The 10969-nt window shown below is 40.7% G+C and overlaps 1 protein-coding gene across 1 annotated transcript; it reads right to left on the bottom strand.

Moving 5' to 3' along the window:
* Positions 1 to 1628: 1628 nt before the first annotated feature.
* Positions 1629 to 2030, bottom strand: LOC138905920 (uncharacterized). The gene has a single exon (XM_070194433.1). The coding sequence runs from the start codon at positions 2028 to 2030 to the stop codon at positions 1629 to 1631; it is 402 nt and encodes a 133-aa protein (XP_070050534.1).
* Between the last annotated feature and the right edge of the window lie 8939 nt (positions 2031 to 10969).

Genomic DNA, 10969 nt, shown 5'->3' with positions numbered 1-10969 from the left:
GAACGTATTTGTACTTTTGTTTCCAATGTGTTATGAAACCCTATGGATGGTCTATGAAACACATAGGTATATTGTGTTATGAAACCCTATGGACGGTTTATGAAATGCATAGGTATATTGTGTTATGGAATCCTGTGGACGGTCTATGAAACGCATAGGTATATTGTGTTATGAAATCCTATGGACGGTCTATGAAACGCATAGGTACATTGTGCTATGAAATTCTGTGGACGGTCTATGAACGCATAGGTACATTGTGATATGAAATCTTGTGGATGGTATATGAACGCATAGGTACATTGTGTTGTGAAATCCATTGTGATATGAAATCCTGTGGACGGTCTATGAAACGTATAGGTGCATTGTGTATAAGAGGTATAGATGTACGATATGAATAAATACTATGGATGATCTATGAAACGCATAAGTGTATAATATGATATGTAAACACTAAGGACGGTCTAATGAGACATATTATTAATGCACACAATAGGTGCCCCGTTTGTTGTCCTTGTTTGTACAGGATATTTCAATTACATTATATTATGTGTTCCACGTATAGATCATATGGGCATTCTATTTTGAAAGAGGATTTCTAGCTATACATACTAGTGCTATTCGACAGTACTAACTTCCCTTTTGCCGGGGGCGCTGCATCTTTAATGAATGTAGGTGGTTCTACAGCAGGTGGCATTGATCATTGATAGCAGTACACTCTTTTCAGCTGATTTGGTGAGCCCCACTTCATTTCAGGGTCATGTATCTTTTGTTTCTCATGTACCTTGTGGTTGAGGTATAGCCGGGGCCTTGTTGCTGGCATTCCCATATTACTCTTCAGTTGTACTTAGAGGCTTCGTAGACAGATTGTGGGTGGTATTTGATGTTGGGAATTTTATTAGAACTGTTGGAATTTGGCAACATATTTTTCATTAAATCTATGAACTCGTACTATTTTGAAAATATTGAATGATGTTGTTAATGGGAATGAAATGGAAGCGGTTAATGAAATCTCTTCAGTATTTGATTAACGGAGTACATATCCTCTTTATTCACGAATGAATTTGGGTAGAATGAAATCTAACAAGCTTGCTCAGTCGGGTTCACCCGGTTGAGCGCCGGTCGCGCTCCTCAGTTTTGGGGCGTGACATTGATACCCCGATAGTTATTGCAATTTTGGATATCACTCTGTTCTTTTATACAGGAACCATCATGCTCCACCTCAACTCTTAGGGCATCTTCTTCATTCTAAAAATGACATTAAATAACTTAGTGAGTGACTTCAAGCCTGCTTTGCCCGTACTCTTCCAAAACTCCACCGGAATTTTATCCGGCTCAGTCGTTTTGCCCTTGCTCATCTTACGCATAGCCCCCTCCACTTCATCAACTCTAATCCGCCTACAATATCCAAAGTCACAACGACTCCCAGAGAGTTCCAAATCACCCAGTACAATAATCCTATCCCCCGCCTCATTCAAGAGACTATGAAAGTAGGTCTGTCATCTCCGACGGATAAGCCCCTCATCCAACAAAACTCTACCTTCTTCGTCCTTTATGTAATTCACTTGGTCCAAGTCACGAGCCTTCCTTTCTCGCACCTTGGCTAACCTGAACAATCTCCTATCCCTACCTTAACCCTCGAGTTCCTCATACAAATGACTAAAAGATGCAGTCTTGGCCGTCGTAACTGCTAACTTTGCCTCTTTCTTAGCCAACTTATATTTCTCCCTATTTGCCATCTTCTTCTCCTCGTCTATACTTTTCACTAGCTTCAGATACGCCGCTTTTTTGGTTTTTACTTTTTCTTGCACCTCTCCATTCCACCACCAGTCTCCCTTGTGACCACCAAAGTAACCCTTTGAAACCCCCAATACCTCTCTCGCGGCTTCTCTAATGCACTGCACAGTCGTGATCCACATAACATTTGCGTCCCCGCTACTCCTCCAAGCCCCTATAGTCAGCAGCTTGACTCCCAACTCATATGCTTTAGTTTCTGTGAAGGCTCCCCACTTGATCCTATATTGGCTGTACATCGCCCTCTTCCTGCTCTTCCTCGTGATCTCAAGGTCCACGACCAGGAGCCTATGAAGGGTCGAGAGGTTCTCACTCAGGATAACCTTGCAATCCGTGCAAAGACCTTTATCGGACTTCCTGCAGAGTAATCGAACTCCGGTAGGTGACCAAGTACTCCCTCTTCTTCGGAAAACTCGATTTTGCTATCACCATAAGTATATTTTTCAAGATAATAATTATATAAAATAATGTATATCAATAGTTTAAATATTTAATTTGAGAGAAAAGTGTATATTGAAATGCTTTATAAAATTATGATATCCACGTTCCTAATATGTGTACCTACAAAGGATAGGAAAATTTATAAACAAATTGTTTGATTTGTATAAGGTAATTTTTAATTTATTTTGATACCTTAAATACTAGAATTTCCTTTGTGGTAATTCAAATAAGAATGTTTTTTAATAATCATAGTTTTAATTGATTTTAAAGTGCTAAATATTAGAAAAATAATAAAATAACTAGTTTATTCAATGTAAACTTTATTTTAAAGGATAAAAAGACGAATGATATTTCGTTAAGATCCGTCGTGCTTTTAATATAGTATAGTATAAATCTTTCAGTTAACCGTCAATACGAACCTGACTCGCTGGGCTGACTCAGTTCGTGATTCAATAGGACTGAGCTAAAGCTTTTGGAGTTATCTAACAACGAAACTTTTTTAGCCCTACCAAAGTCAGGCTGTAATCTATGAAGCTTGATGAGGTTGGGCTGGACCGGCACGTATACCAAATAAAAAGTAGTTAATTAAATAGGAAAAATGCATAAGTACCCCTTAACCTATGACCGAAGTTCTAGCTACACACTTTTTTTTTATGGGGGTCCTATTACCCCCCTGAACTATTTTAAAATAAAATAAATTTCTCCTTAAAAGATCATAACCGGGTTTGTATCAAAGTCGTGAAAAACACGCGCATGCCAAGTGTAAATTTCATTTTTTTAATTTTCTTATTCTTTTCTTTTATTCTTTTTCATTTTTTTTTTTCCCACCTTCCTTTCTTCTTCATTTCGTTCTTGGAGTCGTTTGTCCGACGATTTCGACAATTTTTCTTCCCTCAGTCACCAACTATTTTCCGTTTCTTACTCCGATAAGTTTTCCGGCAAGCGTTTTATCTTTTTTTAGTTCATTTTTTTTCCTTTTGTTTATACTATTCCTTTCAATTCTTTTCTTTTTCTTTTGTTTTCTCTTTTCTTACTCTTTTTTGTTAGTAGGGGGAAATAATAGTGTTCCGACAACTTCCTCCAACCTAGATAGTAGCAGACTCGCACAAAACAATTCCTGTCAAAGTAATGCTTTGATAATAGTTGAATCATAATTTTTACTTTAAAGTAATATATTCTCAATATATTTCTTTTATTTGCTTTAGGTTTGTGTGTGAAGTATAAGTGTGCCTGCTAGGTTAGAAGAAGACTTTTTCCAGTTAAAATTTTAATACCTCCGTTTTTTCCGACGTGAGAAGGTTTTCCGATGATGATCCCCCTCCCCCCCCCCCCCCCAAATCTTTGTGTATTTAGCTTTGCTTATGAATAGATCTTTTTGAGAGTTTAATTTTTGTGTGAAAAGGATAGAAAGAGAAAAAAGAAAAACATAATAAATGGAAGAAGAATGGTTAGACAAAGTCGTCGGTTAATGAATATCCGACGGAATTAGAAAAGAAACGAAAAAAGAAGCAAAAGAAAAAGGAAAAGAAAAAAAAAGTAAGAAAGAAATGGTAAAAAAAGCAACAAAAAAAAAAAACTGAAAATCATTTTTTCTTGCTTCTCACTCTCCCAAGGAGAGTGAATACACACACTCTATCATGTAAGCTTTAAGGGTGCAAATAATTCTACTTTAAAATAATTTATGGGGGTAATAAATCCCCCCACAAAGGTAGAGTGTGCAGTTGGAAATCCAGCTATAGGTCAGGGGGGAACTTACGCATTTTCCTTAATCAAATATATATAAAAATTAAAATAAAATAAGAGCTAAAGATAACAAGAAAAGTAGCTCAAACTCACGTGTACTAAATCCATTGTCGTATTACAAATCCCCAAGGCCTAAGTCTTATAATTTAAATTAAAAAATATAAATTTATATTAAATAAAATTAACAAATAAATAAATAATAAAAGTTGATGGTCCATTAGCAATATGTCTGGGACCAGGAGACATAAAGTATGTTCTGAGGGAAGTTCACGAGGGCACTTGCGAAAATTATTCCGGTGCCGAATCATTGGTTCAAAAGGTAATCGGAGCTGACTATTACTGGATCGACATGGAAAAAGATACAAAAGAGTTTGTTCGAAAATGTGACAAATGCCAAAGACATGCACCAATGATTCACCAACCCGGGGAACTGCTCCATTCGGTCTTATCACCATGGCCATTCATGAAGTGGGGAATGGACATCGTTGGCCCTCTTCCATGGGCACCAGGTAAAACTTAATTTATTTTATTTATGACTGATTATTTTTTCTAAGTGGGTTGAAGTACATGCCTTCGAGAAAGTTAGGGAGAAGGAATTCATCGACTTCATTTGGGATCACATCATATGTTAATTCGGGATGCCATCCGAAATTGTGCGTGATAACAGAAAACAGTTCATCGATAGCAAAGTAACCAAATTTCTCAAGGATCACAAGATCAAAAGAATCCTATCAACACCTTATCATCCCAACGGGTACGAGCAAGCCGAACCGACCAACGAAACCATCATCCAAAATCTTAAGAAGAAGCTAATCGACGCCAAAGGAAAGTGGAAGGAAATTCTACTCGAAGTTCTCTGGGCATACCGCACAACCTCGAAGTCTAGTACCGGGGCTACCCCATTCTCATTAGTTTATGGCTTCGAAACTCTAATACCGATCGAAGTCGGAGAGCCAAGTATCCGGTCCCGATATGCAACAAATGAATCAAATGACGAGGCCATAAATACGAGCCTAAAACTATTGAATGAAAGGCGTGAAACAATCCTCATTCGACTGGCCTCCCAAAAAGAACAAATCGAGAGATACTACAATCGAAGAGCCAATCTTCGATATTTTAACGTCGGGGACCTAGTGCTAAGAAAAGTCACCCTCAACACCCGAAATCCCAATAAAGGAAAATTGAGTCTGAATTGGGAAGGACCATACCAAATTCTCGAGGTCACCGGAAAAGGGTCCTACAAGCTCAGAACGATGAATGGGGAACAACTACCAAGCAATTGGAGTATATCTCACCTAAAACGGTACTACTCCTAAGGTACGCCCCTTTTTTATTACTTTTCTATTTCAGATTAACACTTGCTGGTGGTCGACAAGAAACAACGATGGATTTTTCACCAAACGACATAAAGTCTTTAGGTCTGAAAGCACGTATGACAATCTTTTTCCCTCAGACCGATTTTATCCCAAATGGGTATTTTCGACGAGGTTTTTGATAAGGCAACGATGAATCGTGCTAACTTAGAATTAAGCCCGATTACGAATCATCATCAAAGATAAATTCAACAATATCCCGAGGTTCCTTTGCAATCAACCTCGAATACTAGGGGGCTACCCTCGGATATGCGTTATCTTCAAATATCAACTCTAGCGAGGAAACTACTTCATAAAGGGAGGGTCTCGATAGATAGGATTTATTGTAAGGGTCAAACGGTCAAAACTAACCGTGCCCGCGTAGATTGCTCGAGCACTGTTTTGATCGAGAATAAAGAGAAGTACATTTCTTACAAACATCTTATATTTCCAAAAATAACGAGTCGAAGGGCAATACTTAACCAGAATACGAACGGTCGCTCCCTCACTCGGGGACTCACTCACTCGGGGACTGTCGTCCGACTCAAACAGCCCAAGTCATCGGGCCTCGAGAGCAAAAGACCTAATAGGCAATGCCCCGATTTCTAAAGGTCACGACCACCCCACTCTGGGACTATTATCTCGGGCAAGCCCGGATGAAACGAGAAAACAAGCCCAATGGGTAACTCCCGAACTAAAAGTCTTCGGCCAATTTAACATGGCTCGGAGACGTCCGAAATCCGTAACAAAAATAGACCTTCGAAAAAGAGAAATCTTTCACAACCGGTTCTAAAGGCTACCCTCGACAAAGTCTCAAAATTAAGATGTTTTCGGAGAAAAACTTAGGTAACATCGAACCCTAATGACGCCTTAACCCAGAACACAACCTTATTGTTTCATGCTAAGGCATTTCAATCTTTGTAAATACAAATAACAAAGCAAAGGAAAAATATGAAAGTCGAAAGGGAAAAAAAAGCCTTATATTTATATACAATAATTTTTTACAAAGACCAAACCGGCCTAACACAAAAATTTACAATGGCCAAAAACGGCCTCAGAAAAAATCCAAAAAATAAACAAAAAGTCCTAAGTGGCTTGGTCTTCGTCCGAGGTTGCATCTCCATCCTCAGGATTTTCTCCATCTTCGGATTCACTTGAGCTCTCAGAGTCTTCCACAGGGAAGTCCAGCCTCCGGGCCCTGGCTTCCTCTGCTTTGGCATTTTCGATCTCAGCCATAATATCAAAATCCTAGACATGAACTCCCTCAAGGACTTCCCTTCGAGCTTTCCATTTTGCATGATCCACCATTGTCCTTGGCCTGGATGGCCTCGACGTCGACCCTAAACTGGGCCACTTTAGTATTAGCTTTTGTGTTGGTCACAATCACCTCAAATCTGGCCACGACCACCTCAAATCTGCCCACTTCAAGTTTGTTGGCCAAACTTACCTTATCAGAAACAGCCAAATCCAACTGATACTGAAACTCCTTGATCTTCTCAACCTGCATCGAGGCCTTCTCTTTTCTAGCTTGGAGCTGGGTCTCAGCCGTCTCCAATTGTGCTTGGACGGTTTCCTTTTTCAAGGCTAGGATGTCCATGTTCTTTTTGAATTCTTCTGCCTCGTCCTGTATCACATCTACCTGCGTCTGGAGCCGTCCGATTTGTTCGAGCCTCTGCCAGACCTGCAGAATTTGATCATTAGTAGTTATCTCTAATTCGTCCTCACTATCGTGAAGAACTCCGAATACCTGCTCGGCCATCTCGGCATGCTCATCCCGAGCCGTTACTAAATCGGCCTGAAGCTTCTCACTGAGAAGCTTGTAAGTATCGCTTTTCTCAGTGAGGTCCCGAACCTCAGCATTGTGCTCCCCCTGGATTTGGAGGAAAGCCTCATGATGCAACACCGAAGCCTACAAAAAAGGAGAAAGATGTTAGAATTATCTACAACTCCAAAGTTTAAAAGAAATAATGAGAGACCCTCGAAGTTACCCGATTCAGAGCATGCTGGGCCTCATTAAACAAGCAAGCAACTCCCACAGCGTTCATCACAACTTGATCTTCCTCTGTCACTAAGGATCTAAGGTAGCTAGCAATCCCCACGGGGGGAGAGAAAACCCGGGTATCCTCCGTGACAAAAAGCACTATATTCCGCCTGCGGTCGGGGTTAATACTTGGGGCCGGGAATCGGTCCACCCATTTTGGGCTCGATGAAGACCCGGTAACGCCCGATGATGGTACTTTCTACGGTACCGGTAAACCACCAAACCCGGTGACATCCTCCGAGGCAGTTGACTCAAACCCATCCAAGAAGCCATGGATATCAGTCGCCCCCTGAAGACCCTCATAAGAGCGACCTTCCAACATATTGGCCTCACAGATCATAGCATCCAAAACCTGAGGGGATACAGAAATATCGATCAGTCCGAGTTCGTCCCTTGGAACATCTTCCACTGCTCGGGAAGCCTCGTCCCCGGTCTCTCGCTCGACCATCTCAGCTTGGGACGGAGTGGCCCCAACTCTTTTTGGTTTAGGAACTTCGTCCAAAGACCCCTCATCAACCTTCACCGATTCAGAGGACTTTTATATCAAAACACCAGCCCGCACACGGACCACTAGTTTGGAATTATCTTCCTCTTCTCCTTCTTCGGACTCATCCCTTAATCGGCGAACTAAGTCCGAAGGCATAGCACCACTGTCCCCCTTGGGTTTGTGAGGCTTCCTTGCTGTTTTTTTCTTTTATGAGCCTGGGGAACTCGGAGCCCCTTTTCTCTTTTTCTCTTTGGCATGCTTCGGAGCAAATGAAGGGACTTCTTCGTCACCAGATGTGGGCCACATTGCAACATCCTTCCCGAGGCTTACAAAGGAAAAAAATGGGAGTAATCAAGAGAAGAAGCTCGAACGATAACCGTTCTAAGAGAGAAACTTACCATGATTGCGGGCCTCCCATCGACCTTTTGATAAATCCGTCCAAGCACGCTCGGAGTATGGTCTCTGTGACACCAGGCCCTCGATCCATTGCTTGAGTTCCGGCATCTGAGCCACAACTGTAACACAAAACAAAAATAGATAAGGAAAGAAAATGAAAAGTAAAACATCAAAATTGAATGTTCAAAGGGAAATATTACTCACGATTCATGTTCCATTTCTCAGGAACATGTCTTCAGCAGGGATCAGGTCCGAAGTCCTTATTCGGATAAACTGGCCCATCCAACCTCGGTCACGAGCCTCGTCTATGCTCAAGAACGGGGATTTATTGGCTCGGCGAGCAAGCTTGATCAACCCTCATCGATAAAGTCGGGGACTGTAAAGGGCATAGGGTGATCGAGGGTGAAAAGACACCCCTCGATTTTGCTTGTGAAGAATCGGAGGAGAATCACTATTCTCCAAAAGGAAGGATGGATTTGGCTGAGGGTCACGTTGTATCTCTTGCAGAAGGCGACGTTGATAGGGTCTAAAGGACCCAACGTGAAGGGGTAAGTGTAAACACTTAGGAACCCCTTCACATGGGTAGTAATCGATTCGTTAGGCGATGGGATTACCACATACTTTTTGTCCCAGTTGCATTCCTCTTTAACTTTGTCGAAGATTTTCTCGGTGATTGAGCATATGTACCTCGAGAACAGCTCATATCAGCCTGGTACCGAGGAGGCCTTTTCGACCTTAAAGTCAATGACTGTTGGGCACCCTACCGGAACAAATTCCTCAGGGTGGGGCTCCACCGCAGCCTCACCATCGGCGGGTCGTGATAAAGAAGCAGCCTTTTTTTGCGGCACAATTTTGGAGGTTTTCGCCATTGATGAACAAGGGAAAAGAGAATTAGGATGGTATGAGTTTTGATTAGAGTTCTAGAAATTTGGGTGTGAAAATTATGAAGCAAAGGGATTTTTTAAAGAAGAAGCAAGAGTAGAAAGAGCTTTGAGTGTAAAGTTTGAATGAGAAAACCTAGGGTTCTTATAGGTTGCTGGCAACGATTCGGAACCGGTAATGGCCGACCAACAATTGACATGCATTTAATGCCTTGGTAACTAGACCGACGAGACGTTTCGTCGCATACGTCATAATCGGGCTCGTCGCTGACGTCATTACCCATCGAGTCGGAGTTTGGAAATTCATATCGTTTCTCGCTATCTTCTTTCCGAGAAACGAGGGGACTATATGTATACGGTTAAAATCAAGCTTGCCTTTCGTATGACTAATCGAGACTAGAACATGATAGACCAAGGTTCAACCTCATGTAATATCGAGCCATGATGCGAAGTTAGGTTGCCGAGCTCGTGACTTAGAGACCGATCAAGATCAAGATCGGCCAAGATCAAGATCGAGAAAAATAGACACCGATCAAAATCGAGATCGCCCAAGATCGAGACCGAGCAAAATAGAGATCGAGCGAGATCGAGAAAAGCTTATCGAGCCAAAAAATAGAAAGCCAAAATATCCGCAATTGGGCGAGAATCTCGACGGAAATCCCGACGCATATCAAGGAGAGGCCAATTAATTAACCTATCACGAGATTCCTTACTGTATTTAGAATTATATTAAGAGTAGGACTTCTCTACTATATAAAGGGGGTCTGATCATTTGTAGAGGGGTATTACATTCACGCAATGCAAAGCAATACATTGTCTTCTTTCAGCGTTCAATATTTTGTTACTCTGTTCATATACTAGCGGAATCTTCACTTAGTTCAAGGGTGACGTGACTCGAGGGCCAAGGCTAATTGATTCGTCAGGTTTGTATTTATTTCTTTTACAGTTAATTTCAAATATTAATATATATATTTTCTCAGTTTGTGCCAAGTTATACCACGTATCCTTAGAGCCGCATATAAATTCAACTGTTATCCATTTTTCGGGTAAACACTCATTGCTATTATCTTCACATATTTTCCAAACTTGAACCTTAGTTAGCATTTGCAAGGTAAACCATCAAGGTTAGTCATTGGTAAGGTGGAGTTACTTGCTCATAAAGAAAATCAATTATAATTAAGGAGGCTCTCTCAGATTGGTGGAGACTGGAGAGAACACCTAAGTTTACACGTAGTTCCCTAAAAGTAATAACCTTAGACTGATTGAGAAGAGAACATAATAAAGCCATGAATTTTCTTTATTTTAAGCATTCATGCGCCACTTAGAAAAGGAACACAAGTTCTATGCCAGATGTCACTCAAGGGGATACTTTAACATTATTAGCTTATTATAGTTAATGAATATTATAACTAAAATATAGTTTTAAGTATGAAACTAACAAGGAAAAAGGGTCAAATTTGTCCCTTCACAATAAAAGGATCAAATTTACTATTCGTTATGCTATTGGTTTAAAAATACCCCTAACGTTATACTAGTTGCTCAAATATATCTCTTCTCCATTAAAGTTGTCTAAAGTGGATATACAATCTCACGTGACGCTGACATTTTAGTGAGATGGACATAACGTGGCATGCCACGTCATCACCCCAACCCATATGTAAAATGTTCGATGATAATTAGCGAAAATATCTTGAAACACATGAAAAAGTGCAATTCAATGTCTTGATTTCACTTGTATAAAGCTCTCTCTTTTGCTTTTGGTGTAGCCCACTGAGAGCAAAGTTTTTGAGGACACTTATGCTGGTGTCCTTTACAGAAAAAATCAGTTAGCACCTTA

Source organism: Nicotiana tomentosiformis, chromosome 2 (assembly GCF_000390325.3).
Source record: "Nicotiana tomentosiformis chromosome 2, ASM39032v3, whole genome shotgun sequence".
Taxonomy (NCBI): Eukaryota; Viridiplantae; Streptophyta; class Magnoliopsida; order Solanales; family Solanaceae; genus Nicotiana; species Nicotiana tomentosiformis.
This window is presented reverse-complemented; position numbering and strand designations above follow the sequence as displayed.

Coding starts and splice junctions, on each gene's coding strand:
- LOC138905920 (XM_070194433.1), bottom strand. CDS start 2,030: ATGTACAGCCAATATAGGATCAAGTGGGGAGCCTTCACAGAAACTAAA.